Here is a 17,377-nt window from a genome sequence, read left to right on the forward strand (position 1 = left end):
CCCCCACCACCCAAATGAGAGTGTGGTATAGCCTCAATAGACTTGTTACACAATCTCTCTATTCATTGACAGGTGTTCTCAAGATATCACTGGCCTAAGGAAATGACATTGTGTGGTTTCAATCCAGGCAGGTCTGTCCCATGAAGCCTCATTTCCCCAAACTGCATTTATTCTTCCAATTACATTAATTCACTACTTTCCCCTTTCAGGCACAAATAAAAATTCAAGTATTGGTTCACCGGTGGGCAGCTTTCTACCAAGTTGCTTATGGCAAGTGGCTATTTTTGTCAAAAGATGACCTTTTCTTCAGAGAACGAGGAGAAAATGAGAGCAGTTCTGCTCCAGGAAGGTCTTTGGGCCCTGTATTGACGGCCCAAATCTTGCTGATCAGAAACCCAGGTTCAGTTGGCAGCAAGCAAAGATGCTGGATGCAATAGATATATCTATGAGTTTGCTTTGCCAGGTTCAGCCACTGAAAGCTCCCACTTTATCTACCGTTTTAATTTTCTTTCTGACATGGGAGTTGTGTTCCTCTTTTGCTGTCTTGGTTCTAGTTGTCATTTTTATCTTGTAATGTTTAAATGGTTTTCTAACTCTTGGTATTTCCTTCATTAATTGTCTGAAGGGGGCCTACCCCTGAATACATTAAGTGTAAATTAAACAATTAAGTGTGAGCATCACATGAACACCCAGACCATAAATTTATTGCTGAGGCAAAAGAAGGACTTTGGGGGGGGGGCCGGGGGGGTGGTGACCAAAAGCTTGGTCTGACAAGTGATTTTTCAAGAGGAGGTACTAAAGAGATACAAGGAAGGAATTCTGAAGAGTGGAATCCAGGCAACTGAAGGCACGGCTGCTAATGGTCGGAGGAGTTGGAGGAACAGTGTCTGGTTTGGAGGCGGTTACAAAGATAAGATGGGATGAGGGCATGGAGTAAGTTAAGCACAGATGAGAATTTTAAATTTGAAACATTACAGGACTGGGAGCTAATGCAAGTCAGCAAGGACCGGTGTAATGGGTGAGCAGAATGTGGTGGAGGATAAAATAGTCACATTTTAAAATCAGCTATGCGATAGGAAAGGAGGCCATGAAGGCGAGCATTGGTTTAATTGAATCTAGACATGGTAAAGCATGAATAGTGCAGCACAGACAGACTTGGTGCCATTTTGGTGCGAGAGATTAAAAGAATTCAAACAGTTGTAGTAGAAATGGACACCAAATTAGAAGACAATAATACGTTCAAGGACCTTTTGAGAAGAGCGGGTAATAGAGTGGTACTCTGCAAGGACCGAGGGATTGAGAGTTTTGAGGAAGGTTAAGTGCGTCATTTATTTTCTACTTTCACTCTTCTTTCTCTGCCCCCCCCCCCATTTGTTGTTTTAAAGAATTTTTCAATATTTTATCCAGCAAGAACAAGTTGGATCACTTGAATTTTTCAATATTGTGTAAACTCATACCGCTCGCCTATTATGTTTTACAGGAAGAGTTGGGTGTAAAAGTAGTACAAGGTGATGCACTTCCAGGTCTTGTCGGAACAGCCTGTCTTCTGTCTTCAACAATTGTAGAAAAATCCAGTGGCATTATCACACTTCCCATCATGAGCAGAAATTCTAGACAAACTATTGGAAAAGTGAAAGGTAACAATATTCAAAAACGTAAAATATATAGTGTATAATTATACAATGATAGAACGCAAGAGTTAAACAAATATACATACACCATTGGATGCTCGAACTAGTCACGATAGTGCGTGGTTGTATTTGTCCAAATTGGGTAAGGGTTTCCTACCATGTATTCATGTTTTACGAATTTGCTTTAGAAAATAGGCTAATAACTAACAAAGTTCTAAATCATTAGCACTATAAATGTGCAGTTCAGTAATCTGTGTGAGCTGGATTGTAAATGCGACAAAGATAATGTGCTTGTGCAGTAACTTTTTAATCTTCACCTGCCTTAGTTTTCTTTTTCTTTGCCAGTTTTATCTTCCATCCTCTTTCAGCTATATTGACTGTTTGCTGAGGATAGTTTCATGGGTCCTGGCCATTAATTATAACTATAAGTAGGTTATTTTACATCACAGAAAATTCCAATCCAAAATCCATCATGCTTTATGCTTCCAGCAGGAATAGTTGGGTAATGTCAAGAACCGGAATTCTGTCTGAACTTCTTACTAAACCCAATTATGATCCCTATGGACATCTAATCGAGATCCGTTTAAATCCGAGCTGGCACCTACCTCCTGAGCCATTAGGTGCACCCGCTACTATTATGCAATCTGCTTATAATTATGGCATTTTCTTTGCCCAATTTAAAGTCATGGGTATGATTTGACGCTTGGTTTTCCAAAATATTGCCTAAAAATAAAATCATGTAAACATAGAAAATAGGTGCAGAAGTAGGCCCTTTGAGCCTGCACCACCATTCAATATGATCATGGCTGATCATGCAAGTTCAGTACCCCATTTCTGCTTTCTCTCCATGCCCCTTGATCTCTTTAGCCGTAAGGGCCACATCTAACTCCCTTTTGAATATATCTTAACGAACTGGCCTCAACAACTTTCTGTGGTAGAGAATACCACAGTTTCACAATTCTGAGTGAAGAAGTTTCTCCTCATCTTGGTCCTAAATGGCTCAGCCCTTATCCTTAGACTGTGACCCCTGGTTCTGGGCTTCCCCAACATCGGAAACATTCTTCCTGCATCTATCCTGTCAGAATTTTATGTTTCCATGAGATCCCCTCTCATTCTTCTAAATTCCAGTGAATATAAGCCTAGTTGTACTCCCTCAATAGCAAGAATGTCCTTCCTCAGATTAGGAGACCAAAACTACACACACTACTCAAGGTGTGGTCTCACCAAGGCCCTGTACAACTGCAGTAAGACCTCCTTGCTCCTTTACTCAAATCCCCTCGCTATGAAGGCCAGCATGCCATTTGCTTTCTTTACTGCCTGCTGTATCTGCATGTCTACCTTCAATGACTGATGTACCATGACACCCAGGTCTCGATGCACCTCCCCTTTTCCTAATCTGTTACCATTCAGATAATCTGCCTTCCTGTTTTTGCCACCAAAGTGGATAACCTCACACTTATCCACATTATACTGCATCTGCCATGCATTTGCCCATTCACCTAACCTGTCTACAAGTCCCCCTGCAGCCTCCTAGCATCCTCCTCGCAGCTTGCGCTGCCACCCAGCTTAATGTCATCTGCAAACTTGGAGATATTACATTCAATTCCTTTGTCTAAATCATTAATGTATATTGTAAATAGCTGGGGTCCAGCACTGAACCCTGTGGCACCCCACTGGTCACTGCCTGCCATTCTGAAAAGGACCTGTTTATTCCCACTCTGCTTCCTGTCTGCCAGTTCTATCCACGTCAATACATTACCCCTAATACCTTATGCCTTAATTTTGCATACTAATCTCTTGCATGGGACCTTGTCAAAAGCCTTTTGAAAGTCCAAATACACCACATCCACTGGTTCTCCCTTATCCACTCTACTAATTACATCCTCAAAAAATTCTGGAAGATTTGTCAAGCATGATTTCCCTTTCATAAATCCTTGCTGACTTGGACGATCCTGTCGCTGCTTTCCAAATGCGCTGCTATTACATATTTAATAATTGATTCCAGCATTTTCCCCACCAACAATGTCAGACTAACCGGTCTATAATTCCCTGTTTTCTCTCCCTCCTTTTTTTAAAAAGTGGGGTTACATTAGCTACCCTCCAATCCATAGGAACTGAACCAGAGTCCATGGAATGTTGGAAAATGACCACCAATGCATCTACTATTTCTAGGGCCACTTCCTTAAGTACTCTGGGATGCAGACCATCAGGCCCTGGGGATTTATCGGCCTTCAGTCCCTTCAATTTCCCTAACACCATTTCCTGACTAATAAGGATTTCCCTCAGTCCCCACTTCTCGCTAGACTCTCGGTCCCCTAATATTTTCGGGAGATTATTCATGTCTTCCTTAGTGAAGACAGAACCAAAGTATTTGTTCAATTGGTCTGCCATTTCCTTGTTCCCCATTATGAATTCATCTGATTCTGACTGCAAGGGACCTACATTAGTCTTCTCTAATCTTTTTCTCTTCACATATCTATAGAAGCTTTTGCAGTCAGTTTTTATGTTCCCTGCAAGCTTACACTCATACACTCTTTTCCTCCTCCTAATTAAACCCTTAGTCCTCTACTGAATTCTAAATTTCTCCCAATCCTCAAGTTTGTTGCTTTTTCTGGCCAATTTATATGCCTCTTCCTTGAATTTAACACTTTCCCTAATTTCCTTTGTCAGCCACGGTTGAACCACCTTCCCTTTTTTTTATTCTTGCGCCATACAGAGATGTACAATTGTTGTCGTTCATCCATGCGATATTTAAATGTCTGCCATTGCTTATCCACTGTCAACCCTTTACGTATCATTCTCCAGTCTATCCTAGCCAATTCACGTCTCATACGGTCGAAGTTTCTTTTCTTTAAGTTCAGAACCCTAGTCTCTGAATTAACTGTGTCACTCTCCATCTTAATGAAGAATTCTACCATATTATGGTCACTCTTCCCCAATAGGCTCGGCACACCCAGATTGCTAATTAATCCTCTCTTGTTATGCAAGACCCAGTCTAGGATGGCCTGCTCTCTAGTTGATTCCTCGACATATTGTTCTGGAAACCCATCCCTTATATACTCCAGGAAATCCTCCTCCACAGTATTGCTACCAGTTTGGTTAGCCCAATCAATATGTAGATTAAAGTCACCCATGATAACTGCTGTACCCTTATTGCACGTGTCCCTAATTTCCTGTTTGATGCCATCCCCAGTCTCCCTGCTACTGTTTGGTGGTTTGTACATAACTCCCACTAATGTTTTCTGCCCTATGGTGTTTCGCAGCTCTACCCATATAGATTCCACATCATCCACGCTAATGTCCTACCTTACTATTGCGTTAATCTCCTCTTTAACCAGTAACGCTACCCCACCTCCTTTTCCATCCTGTCTGTCCTTCCTGAATATTGAATACCCCTGGATGTTGAAGCCTTGATTACTTTGGAGCCATGTCTCTAATCCCAATTACATCATATCCGTTGACCGCTATCTGCGCAGTCAATTCATCCACCTTATTACGAATGCTCCTCGCATTGAGACTGAGCCTTCAGGCTTATTTTTTTTCACACTTTGTCCTTTTAGAATTATGTTGTAATGTGGCCGTTTTTGATTTTTGCCCTTGATTTCTCTGCCCTCCACTCTTGCTTTTCTCCTTGCTATCTTTTGCTTCTACCCCCTTTTTACTTCCCTCTGTCTCCCTGCATAGAGTCCCATCCCCCTGCCGTTTTAGTTTAAGCCCTCCCCAACAGCACTAACAAACACTCCGCCTAGGCCATCGGTTCCAGTCCTGCCCAGGTGCAGACCGTCCGGTTTGTACTGGTCCCACCTCCCCCAGAATCAGTTCCAATGTCCCAGGAATTTGAATCCCTCCCCCTTGCACCATTCCTCAAGCCACGTATTCATCTGAGCTATCCTGCAATTCCTACTCTGACTAGCATGTGGCACTGGTAGCAATCCTGAGATTACTACCTTTTTGAGGTCCTACTTTTTAATTTTAACTCCTCGCTCCCTAAATTCAGCTTGTAGGACCTCATCCCATTTTTTACCTATATCGTTGGTACCTGTATGTACCACGACAGCTGGCTGTTCACCCTCCCCCTCCAGAATGCATTGCAGTCGCTCAGACATCTTTGACCCTTGCACCAGGGAGGCAACATACCATCCTGGAGTCTCGTTTGCGGCTGCAGAAACTCCTATCTATTCCCCTTACAATAGAATCCCCTATGACTATAGCTCTCCCACACTCTTTCCTGTCCTCCTATGCAGCAGAGCCACCCCTAGTGCCATGGACTTGGCCGCTGCTGCCTTCCCCTGATGAGCCATCTCCCTCAACAGTACCCAAAGGGAGGTGACCGCAGGGGACCCCTGCACTACCTTCCTTCCACTGCTTGTTGGTCACCCATTCCCTATCTGGCTGTGTAACCTTTACCTGCGGTGTGACCAACTCACTAAATGTGCTATTCACGACATCCTCAGCATCGCGGATGCTCCGCAGTGAATCCATCTGCAGCTCCAGTGCCGCAATGCGGTCTGTCAGCTGCAGCTGGATACACTTCCTGCACATGTAGTTGTCCGGGACACTAAGCGTCACTGATATCCCACATAGCGCAGGAGGAGCATGACATGGGTCTGGGCTCTCCTGCCATGACTTAACCCTTAAATTAACCTAACTGGTAACAACGCCAAAGGTTACCTACTGATAAGAAAGAAAAAGATTAAATACTCGCCAATCACTTAACCGCTTGGCTGTGAAGTCACATTTCGATTTCTTTTTGCTTCTTTGTTTACCTTCTGCCTCTGCACCAGTTGGCTTCTCCTGCCTTCTGGGCATCTTTTATGGGCCTCACTGCTCCCGACCTGCTGCGCTGCGACCTCCGCTGCTTCTCCCGCCTTCTGGGCCCCTTTTATGGGCCTCGCTGCTCCTGACCTGCTTTGCTCGATGTAGCACGATTTGCTACAGTGGTCAAAGGATTCACTTGAAAGATAATTAACAAATGAGTTTGTTATATTGCGTGTTAAGAATTTAAATATTTTAACCATAGACTGAGTGCAATTCTCATTTATGTACCAGAAATGAGGATTCTAGGCACAGGATTCAGACTCTTGAAAGTTTATTAAGGGTTACATGAGCATGTTCTCTGACAACACCTCAGAACACACCGATGTTTTACTGTAGAAGATCACAAATTAGTCATGGAGCTCAACTTTCTCTCGTTTCATCTTATAACTTTCTTAAAATCTTACTTTTAAAGCTCCATCGAAAGGCCATTACATCACCACCTCCATGAACATAAGAAATAAGAGCAAGAGTAGGCCATATGGCCCCTCGAACTTGCTCCACCATTCAATAAAATCATGGCTGACCTGATCTTGGCCTCAACTCCACTTTCCTGTCTGTTCCCCATAACCCTTGACTCCTATAGTTCAAGAATCTCTTATCTCAGCCTTGAATATATTCAATAACTCAGCTTCCACAGCTCTCTGGGGTAGAGAATTCCAAAGATTCACAACCCTCAGTGAAGAAATTCCTCCCCATCTCCATCTTAAATGGGCGACCCCTTATTCTGAAACTATACCCACTAGTTCTAGCTTCCCCCATGAGAGGAAACATCCTCTCAGCATCTACCCTGTCAAGCCCCCTCAGAATCTCGCACGTTTCAATAAGATCACCGCTCATTCTTCTAAAGTCCAATGAGTACAGACCCAACCTGCTCAACCTTTCCTCATAAGTCAACCCCTTCATCCCAGGCATCAACCTAGTTTACCTTCTCTGAACTGTCTCCAATGCAAGTATAGCCCTCCTTAAATAAGGAGACCAAAACTGTACGCAGTACTATAGGTGTGTTCTTGGTCCTACCAACACTGATACAGTTGTAGCAAGACTTCCCTACTTCTATATTCCATCCCACTTGCAATAAGGCCAGCATTTCATTTGCCTTCCTAATTATCTGCTGTACCTGCATGCTAACTTTGTGTTTCATGTACGAGGACAGCCAGATCCCTCTACTGCAGCATTCTGCAGTCTCTCTCCATTCAAATAATATTTAGTTTTTCTATTCTTTCTACCAAAGTTTCCCACATTATACTCTGTACCAAATTTCTGCCCACTCACTTAACCTATCTATATCCTTTTGCAGTCTCTTTGTTCTCCTCACAACTCGCTTTCCCGCCTATCTTTGTATCGTCATCAAATGTGGCTACAATACACTCTGTCCCTTCATGCAAGTTATTAATATACATTGTAAATAGTTGAGGCCCCAGCACTGATCCCTGTGGTACCCCACTTGTTAAAGTTTGCCAACCTGAAAATTACCCATTTATCCCAACTCTGTGTTAGCCAATCCTCTATCCATGCAAATATATTACCCCCAACACCAGAGCTCTTGTGCAGTAATCTTTAATGTGGCACCTTATCGAATGCCTTTTGGAAATTCAAATACATTATATCTACTGGTTCCTCTTTATACTTCTGCTCATTACATCCCCGGAGAACTCTAATTTGTCAAAACCTTCATTGCTGGTTTTACGTTGGTTATTATTAAAGGCACTTTGTCTAAATGCATGTAGCATTTGTCACAAAATAGATGAGTTGATGGCACAAAGTGACACATGGGTATGATCTGATGGCCATTAGAGACATGGTTGCAAGGTGATCAGGACTGGGAATTAAATATTTGACAATCTGGAAGGACAGACAGGTAAAGGAGGTGGGGTAGCTCTATTGATAAAGGATTGAATCATTGCAATAGTGAGAAACTATATTGGCTCAAATAATCAGGATGTTGAAACAGTTTGAGTGGAGATAAGGAATAATAAGGGAAAAAAGTCATTGGTGGGCGTAGTCTATAGGCCCCCTAACACTAGCAACTCTGTTGGTTGGAGCATAAACCAGGAAATATTGGGGGCTTGTAAAAAGGGAACAGCAATAATCATGGGTGATTTTAACCTCCATATTGATTCGATAAATCAAATTGGTCAGGGTAGCCTTGAGGATGAGTTCATAGAGTGCCTAAGGAATGGGTTTCTTGAGCAGTATGTAACGGAACAAACCAGGGGGCAAGCTATCTTGGATCTGGTCCTGTGTTTATTAATCCTGTCTCATTACAATGTCCAAGTAAAGGATCCCCTTGGAATGAGTGATCATAGCATGATTGAATTTCAAATTCAGATGGAGGGTGAAAAAGTTGGATCTCTAACCAGCGTACTATGCTGACATAAAGGAGACTGAAGGTATGAGGGCAGAGTTGGCTAAAGTGGACTGGAAAATAGATTGAAGTGTAGGATGGTTGATGAACAGTGGTGTATATTTAAGGAGATATTTCACAGTTCTCAAGAAAAATATATTTCAGTGAGGAGGAAAGAGTGTAAGAGAAAAGATAGCCATCCGTGGCTAACTATAGAAATAAAGGTCGGTATCCAATTTAAAAACAAGGGCATACAAAATGGCCAAAACTAGTGGGAGGACAGAAGATTGGAAAGCTTTTAAAAGCCAGCAAAGAATGACAAAAGATGATTAAGAAAGGGAGGATAGACTCTGAAAATAAACTAGCACAGTTTAAAATATAAAAACAGATAGCAAAAGTTTCGATAGGTATATAAAAAGGAAAAGAGTGGCTAAAGTAAATGTTGGTCCCTTAGAGGACGAGACCGGGGAATTAGTAATGGGGACCATGGAGATGGCAGAAACTCTGAACAAATATTTTGCATCAGTCTTTACGGTAGAGGACACTAATAATATCCCAACAATAGATAGTCAAGGGGCTATGGGGGAGGAACTTAACACAATCATAAGGAGGTGGTACTCAGTAAGATAATGGGATTAAAGGCAGGTAAATCCCCTGGACCTGATGGCTTGCATCCTAGGATCTTAAGAGAATTAGTGGCAGGGATAGTGGATGCATTGGTTGTCATTTACCAAAATTCCCTGGATTCTGAGAAGGTCCCAGAAGATTGGAAAACTGCAAATGTAATGCCCTTTTTTTATATATAAAAAAAAAAGAGGAGGCAGACAAAAAGCAAGAAACTATCGACCAGTTAGCCTAACATCTGTGGTTGGGAAGATGTTGGAGTCCATTATTAAAGAAGCAGTAGCAGGACATTTGGAAAAGCAAAATTCGGTCAGGCAGGGTCAGCATGGATTTATGAAGGGGAAAGTCATGTTTGACAAATTTGCTGGAATTCTTTGAGGATGTAATGAAGAAGGTGGAGAAAGGGAACCAGTGGATGGTGGTGTATTTGGACTTCCAGAAGGCATTTGACAAGGTGCCACATAAAAGATTACTGCACAAGATAAAAGTTCACTGGGTTGGGGGGTAATATATTAGCATGGATAGAGGATTGGCTAACTAACAGAAAACAGAGTCAGGATAAATGGTTCATTCTCTGGTTGGCAATCAGTAACTAGTGGGGTGCCGCAAGGATCAGTGCTGGGACCCCAACTATTTACAATCTTATAGTAACGACTTGGAAGAAAGGACCGAGTGTAACGTAGCCAAGTTTGCTGATGATGTAAAGATGGGAGGAAAAGCAATGCGTGAGGAGGACACACAAAAATCTGCAAAAGGGCAGAGACAGGCGAAGTGAGTAGGCAAAAAATTGGCAGATGGAGTATAATGTTGGAAAGTGAGAGGTCATGCACTTTGGCAGAAAAAAAAATCAAAGAACAAGTTATTATTTAAATGGGGAAAGATTGTAAAGTGCTGCCGTACAGCGGGACCTGGGGGTACTTGTGCATGAAACACAAGGTTAGTATGCAGGTACAGCGAGCAATCAGGAAGGCCAATGAAATCTTGGCCTTTATTGCAAAGTGGATGGACTATAAAATCAGGGAAGTCTTGCTACAGTTATGCAGGGTATTGGTGAGGCCACACCTGAAATACTGCATGCAGTTTTGGTTTCCATATTTACGAAAGGATATACTTGCTTTGGAGGCAGTTCAGAGAAGGTTCACAAGGTTGATTCCAGAGATGAGAGGGTGACTTATGAGGAAAGGTTGAATAGGTTGAGCCTCTATTTATTGGAATTCAGAAGATTGAGAGGTGATGTCGTTGAAACATATCAGATTATGAGGGGGCTTGACTAGGTGGATGCAGAGAGAATGTTTCCACTGATGGGGGAGACTAGAACTAGGGGGCATAATCTTAGAATAAGGGGCTGTCCATTTAAAACAGAAATGAGGAGAAATTTCTTCTGAGGGTTGTGGATCTGTGGAATTTTCTGCCTCAGAAAGCTGTGGACGCTGGGACATTTAATAAATTTAAGGCAATGATGGACAGTTTCTTAGCCGATAAGGGGTTATGGGGAGCGGGCAGGAAAGGACTCAAGTCCATGATCGGATCAGCCAAGATCGTATTAAATGGCGGAGCAGGCTCGAGGGGTCGTATGGCCTACTCCTGCTCCTATTATGTTCCTGTTAGCTCAACATCTCAGACTCAGTTTCTTGAGATCAGGAGGTAAAAGCTCCACAGCACAGTTTAAGGACATAAAACAAACTACTGTATCTATTTACATGCACAGAAAAAGATAAACATAGATGTATTTGTGAGAAAATTAGACCTATCCAAGGCTATTTTATAAGACCGTTGTAGCCTTACAGATGTGTTGACATTCTGTCGATCACCTGCTTCAGCAAACCTTTGAAGAAACTGCCTTTTACCCACAAAATGGAGTCTTTAATTATAATGGAATCAGAATCCAACTTCACCTAGCTTCTACAACTATGACTTGGAATATAAAGTAATAACCACTCTGTCTTTATTTGTGTGCATATATAGTTGACTACATCGTCATTAAGCCCGTGGAAGGTTATATTTGTGACATGTCTCCATCGTTGTCAAAGTATTGGAAACCAAGAATGGCTTTAGATGTTGGGCACAGAGGTGCTGGAAATTCAACATCTGCAAAGTAAGTGTTACATTAGTTGAAATCTTTTCCAAATTTTGGCAAACAAAGCAAAGCAATAATGTGTGTGTGTGTGTGTGTAACACCTTTTTTGTCCTGTGTTCATGACAAGTTAGGCATATAGCAGAAAATGCTTCAAATGTTCCCTAAAACTCCATCTAAATACCAAACCATTTCCATTTCTCACCTTTAATTATATTCTTAGACCAATATTTAGCTAGTTTTATTTTATTGGAGGTTAATCAGCCTAGCTTGAACTATTTGCCAGGATATGCCATATATTCACTACTCATATATGTGATACAACATTTAAAGGATCGCTAATGTTAAAACTAAGGCTAGAAATTATCTTTGCACTCCAAATAAATCGAGTTTAAAACCTCAAGTTTGATTTTGTTGAAATAGTTATGGATAGTAGTGGTAGATTCAAGTTGCTCTAGACTGGAATATCTACATTATAAAAAATCTTGCATCTGTGGCAATAGTTATGACCAGTAGGTTGGAATTAAAAAAGAACTTGACTTCCCGTTGTCAAATTTTTGTCTTTTTTTCCATTATAAATTCTTCCTCCTCATTTATTATAGAGGTTTTTCCATGTAAACTTAACATGCTTTAATAACACAATCTGGTTGCTTGGTGGCTTTGTGCAGTTTTTCAACATTTTCAGAGCTCCTTTCTGGAAATTTTCAGAGTCCTTGCAACATCTTGTTCTTTTTTCCTCTGGTAAGTTTTACTTTCAAATTGGGAATAATTTAATTCGTGTATATGAAATGTTTAAATCTTTTAGCCTCCTCTATCCCTCATTTTAAATTTCAATAAATATTTAAGTAAGCATCTAGTGCCAGCTGGCTCTGTAGTGGGAATTTTTTTGTTATAAATATAAAGTATTTACAATACCAAAACGGGCCATTGGGCCCAACGCCGCCTCCTGCCTGCTCTTCTTCATCTAACCCCATTAACATATCCTTCTATTTCTTTCTCCCTCATGTGTTTATTTAAATTCCTCTTAAATGCATCTATGCTAGTTGCCTCAACTATAAGATAGTTTTATGGGTATATGAAACATATGTGATCATATGCCACTACTTCTCTGGGCTCTGGCAACTTCATGTCTCCTGCCCCTTTAACTGTGGGCCTCACATGGGTGTGGCTGTTACTGTGCTTCCTACCCTTCTGACTGCCATGCTGGCTCTTGATGCAAATGGTAGGACAGCCATCCCCCAACAATGCTGCTTGAGATGCATCTCTGCCTAGATATGTGGAGCTATGAGACTTGTTTATATTGTGGGTGGGGGAGAGAATCTGGACAAGAGCCCTTTGTTTGTTTTTTAAAAATTGTGGTTAAGGGGTACCCTTTATCCTCTCTCCTCCCCCCACCCACCCCCCAAATCTTCATTCTTCACCTCCCTGCCCATTCCTTTTTCTCCTCTGCCTCCCTTCATCCAATGCCACCAGTGATGGATGTGTGTAATTACGTGGTGACGTGTTTGTATAGGTATTTTTCATGTAAGTTTGGACTTATAAAAGAAATATAAAAATAAAGACCGAATTACTTCAAAATGGCAACTGAATTATGTCTACACCTTGATCCAATTATCCCCTGTCCTGTAACCAGCTTCACCTAAGGACTACACTTGGTCTTGACTTGCTGAGTGTAATGCCACAGGAGGTCGACTTGTCCTTTTTGAATATTCTTTTGCTGGGTGGTCTGACATGGCAAATACAATGAATGTACCTGGTCAAATTTTCCTGTAGTTATTTATTAAAGCAGAAGCAGTCATGCAAGGATTTTTTTTAAAAAAAAACGCTCCCTGAACAAACTGTTCTTTGTACTGTGTTTGAGCTCTCAGCAGTAGATAGAAAAGTGAATCTTTGGGGATATTTTTAGCAATTATTTTTGTTTCCATTTTAATACAAAGTACTATTGCTTGTTACTGTTGGAGAATTAAATATTTGGTTATACCACTGTTTTGTGAAATTATTAAAAAGCTGTACATATAGAAACAACATATTACACTTTAATAGTACTGATTTTCTCAAAAAAATTGTGTTTTAGCCTTGCAAAAGTCCGAGAAAACACAATAGCTTCCTTTAAAAATGCCGCTAGTCACGTAAGTAATAAAACAACTGCATGCTTTTCTGATATTTGTTGCTTTAAAGGTCACAATAAGCACATACATTTCCCCAAAAGTTTCTTTAAAATAACTTTATTGATATAACTATTTGTTCAAAATGATTCATCTGGCCGAGACCAGTATTGTTAGCCTGTAGCTTATGGAGTTAAATTTATGGCAGTTTTGAAAGAGATAATTGTTTTTAAAATAAGAAAAATTGCTTTGTTTTATAAGATGGATAATGTGAAAAGCAGATTTTAAATCCTGAAAAGGTGAATGAAATTGTACAAATGAATATCTTGCCACCTAAATGAGTGGGGAAACATTGGAGTGACCATTTAAAAGCTTGCTGTTCTGCAGACCTATGGCCTGCATTACCCACAAATGTAAAACCTAATTTTATAATGTACCAAAATTCTATTTTCCTTGTTAGCAGCAGCAGTTTATTATTAGCAAATCAGAAATAGTTCTTTTTCCAGCTGTTTTGTTGTGTTCATTGCCGTAGCTATTTCTTGGGAGAGTCATTTTTTAAAAAGGTTTTGAATTGATGTATGCCAAGCTTCAGTTAACACTTATATTTGGTTGGCCAAAAATTTCAATCAATTTGTTGTCTACCTTAGTCAAAGATTGCATCCACGTTCTTTCGTATGGTAAGCATCCACATTAATGGACAGTGATGGGAATTTCAGACTTTATGTAGTTGAGGACATGGATTGCTGCATTTTAATTTCTGGAGGAAGTAGACTAGGAGAACATGAGAACTTGAGCTTTCAGAGAATGGTTTGGGTTTTGACAGAAGTGGGTGATTTGCAATGATGAAAGAAGACAATCTTGGCCGATGCAGGGAAAGGATTAAACAGTACATCAAGATTCAGATCCTAAGGTGCCAATGGGAGCCTATGAACTGATTGGGCCAAGGTCAGAGGCATGTATGTGTTGGTGGGAGCTGAAGAGCATGATTTGGCCTTTGCTAACATTAAGCTGGAGAAAACCTAATGGTTTTTAAGTTCCTCATGGGGGTTGTGGTCTTGGAGAATTGAATCTCTGTCTAAGCAGTAACCTACACCTGGGATCTTAACCTTGTTTTGCACATGATGTCTGACCCATCTGCACCAATGGTTCCCTGTGATCTTAAATTCCTTACTTATTGACTCTCAAAATATTTGGTCTTATATCTGCTCAGTTACTGCACTTAATGTCCAGATAGTGGATTAACTGGCAATCACATAGAGCAGTGATCAGGCTCCAATTATTTTTTTAAATCCAATGCCTAAAATTGTATCTTTACAGTTTTATTTGTCTCAGGAAATGTATGCATGAAATCTACAGCACAGAAATAGAGGCCATTCAACCCAAATTGTCTTTGTCGGTGTATACACTCCACACGAGCCTCCTCCACTCTAATTACCTCATCCTGCACTGTCCCCGTACCCCTTTATTTCGTTTTCTCTCATGTACGCATCAAGGTTCCCCTTAAAAGTATTAATACTATTTCCTTCAACCATTTCATGTGGCAGCAGGTACCACATTCTCACCACTAAAGAAATTCTTTCTTAAATTCTTAATTTGATCTGTTAGTGGCTATCTTGTGTTTATGCTCACATGGGTTAATGATATCGATCTTGTTTAACACAGTCGAGCTCTACTAAACCTTGCATTCTTCTACTAAAATGGCCACTGCTCTAGGATCATCCTGGAGAGCAAAGATAATCCCAGGTTTCTTTTCTGTGCCACCAACTGCCTCTTTAAACCCCTCTCCCTTGCCCCCTTCAAGTTCACCTCTAACAACAGAAGAGCTTGTGGATTGTTTTCATCTCAACGTTAGAGACCATGTGAGCAGCTGCCTCTGCTGCTTTTTCCCTTTCCCATCATGCCATGCCAGCCCAACCCCACCCTAGCCCTGAACCCTCATCTTTCTCATTTTGCCCCATCATTCCCCAGCTTACTCCTGAACTCATCATCCAAGCTCATTTCATCCATGAGACCTAGCTTCTGCTCCCGTGACAATATCCCTACTAACCTCCTAAAAAGCCAGCTTCTCTTCCTTGGGGCCCCATTTTACCCAACATTGTTAATATTCTCTACTCTGGCACTGTCCCCCAATTTTAAAAATCACATTACTCCCTTACCCTTGCTATCTCCAACTTCTTTTTCTATCCAAGGTCCTTGAGTGTACTGGTTCCCAGATTTGTGCCCACCTCACCCACATTCCCTGTGAATCCCATCTAATCTGAATTCTGCCCTTCCCACAACACCTGAAAAAATAATGAATGACCTTGTGCATTATCCCTCCTTGTCCTCTATCTCTGCAATCTTCCAGGATCACACGATCCTCCACCGTCTCTCCTCGTCTTGATCTATGGTACTGCCCTTGTTTTTATTCTTAACTACCAATGGCTTCTCTTCCCATCCTACACAATCATCCCAAGGATTCATAGTTCGCTCCCTCTTTCTCATCGAAATACATCTGAAACCATAGTGCCAGCTGCCAATAGCACCAATTTCTACCTCTCCACGATCTCTCTCAAGGTCGTCTCTACCTCCTATCCTGTCAGACTGCTTGTCCATCACCCATTGGCTTTCTCCACCTAAACATTGGGAAGACGAAACATCATCCTCAGTCATTTCCGCAAACTCTGTGTACCTTTTTGTCACTTGATTCCATCCCCCTCCCTGGAAACTGTCTGGCTGAACCAGACTTTGCTTTCCTGTTTAACTCAGAGCTGTGCTTCCGACCTTGTATCCTCTCCAGACCCAAGACTGCATATTTCTACCTCTGCCTCTACCTTAAAGATTTGTATCACACCTTTCATGTCCTCCAGAAGCTCCAAAGCGCTTCACAGCCAGTTACGTATTTTTGAAGTGTAGTCACTATTGTAATTTAAGAAAACGTGGCAGTCAACTTGCGCATAGCAAGGTCACCTCCAACAGCAATAAGATTTATTTTTCAAATGATGTGGGTTGAGGGATAAATGTTGGCCAGGACACCGGGAGAACTTCCCTTTTCCTCTTCAAATAGTGCCATGGGATTTTTTACATCCACCTATACGGACAGGCAGAATCTCGATTAAATATCTTGTCTGAAAAACAGTATCTCTGTTGCAGCACTCAGTGCTGCATTAAAATGTCAATTTGGATTATGTGCTTAGGAGTGGGACTTGATCATGTGACAGGCTAATTCAAATGCGAGAGTGCTATTGCTGAGCCCAGGTTGATGCTATCTTGGCTGATTTGCTGCTGAAACCTTTGTTCATGCCTTGGGCACCTCCACACTCAATTACTCTAATCCTGTCCTGGCCAACCTCCTTTTGTAAACTTCACCTAATCCAAAACTCTGTTGCTCATGTCCTATCCCATTCTCGGTCCTACAAGCCCATCACACATGTCCTCATTGGCACTCCCCACCCCTCGCACACTTCAAATTTAAAATTCTCATCCTTGTGTTTTTTTAATCCCTTCATGACCTCACCATCCCTATTTCTTAACTACTTCCAGCTCTACATTCTCACTCTCTTCCCTTGCTCCCCCTCCTCCCATTCTCCATTCCTTGGCCTCTGGACTCTGCAACTCTCCTTCACCCCATAATTGGCCTAATGTTTTTATCCACCCAAGATCACTCCCTAAACCCCTCCATCTTCCTCAGGTTTTTAGGAATTTTAAAGCAATCACTTTGACCAAGCTTTTGGTCATCCCCTCCTAATCTCTTTGGCTTGACATCTGTTTTCAGTGTGCCTTTGTGAAGCACCTTGGGACA

General features: G+C 41.4%; 1 protein-coding gene across 4 annotated transcripts in view; it reads left to right on the forward strand.

Moving 5' to 3' along the window:
* gpcpd1 (glycerophosphocholine phosphodiesterase 1) overlaps positions 1–17,377 on the forward strand; it is a 75,649-nt gene that overhangs the window by 37,250 nt on the left and 21,022 nt on the right. For all 4 annotated transcript variants that reach the window (XM_070889873.1, XM_070889870.1, XM_070889869.1 and 1 more), the window contains 3 exons: positions 1,481–1,637; positions 11,383–11,512; positions 13,566–13,620. In XM_070889873.1, coding sequence (XP_070745974.1) covers positions 1,481–1,637; positions 11,383–11,512; positions 13,566–13,620 — 342 coding nt within the window. The remainder of the gene's footprint in view (positions 1–1,480; positions 1,638–11,382; positions 11,513–13,565; positions 13,621–17,377) is intronic.

The sequence above is a fragment of the Pristiophorus japonicus genome, chromosome 9 (assembly GCF_044704955.1).
Source record: "Pristiophorus japonicus isolate sPriJap1 chromosome 9, sPriJap1.hap1, whole genome shotgun sequence".
Lineage (NCBI taxonomy): Eukaryota > Metazoa > Chordata > Chondrichthyes > Pristiophoridae > Pristiophorus > Pristiophorus japonicus.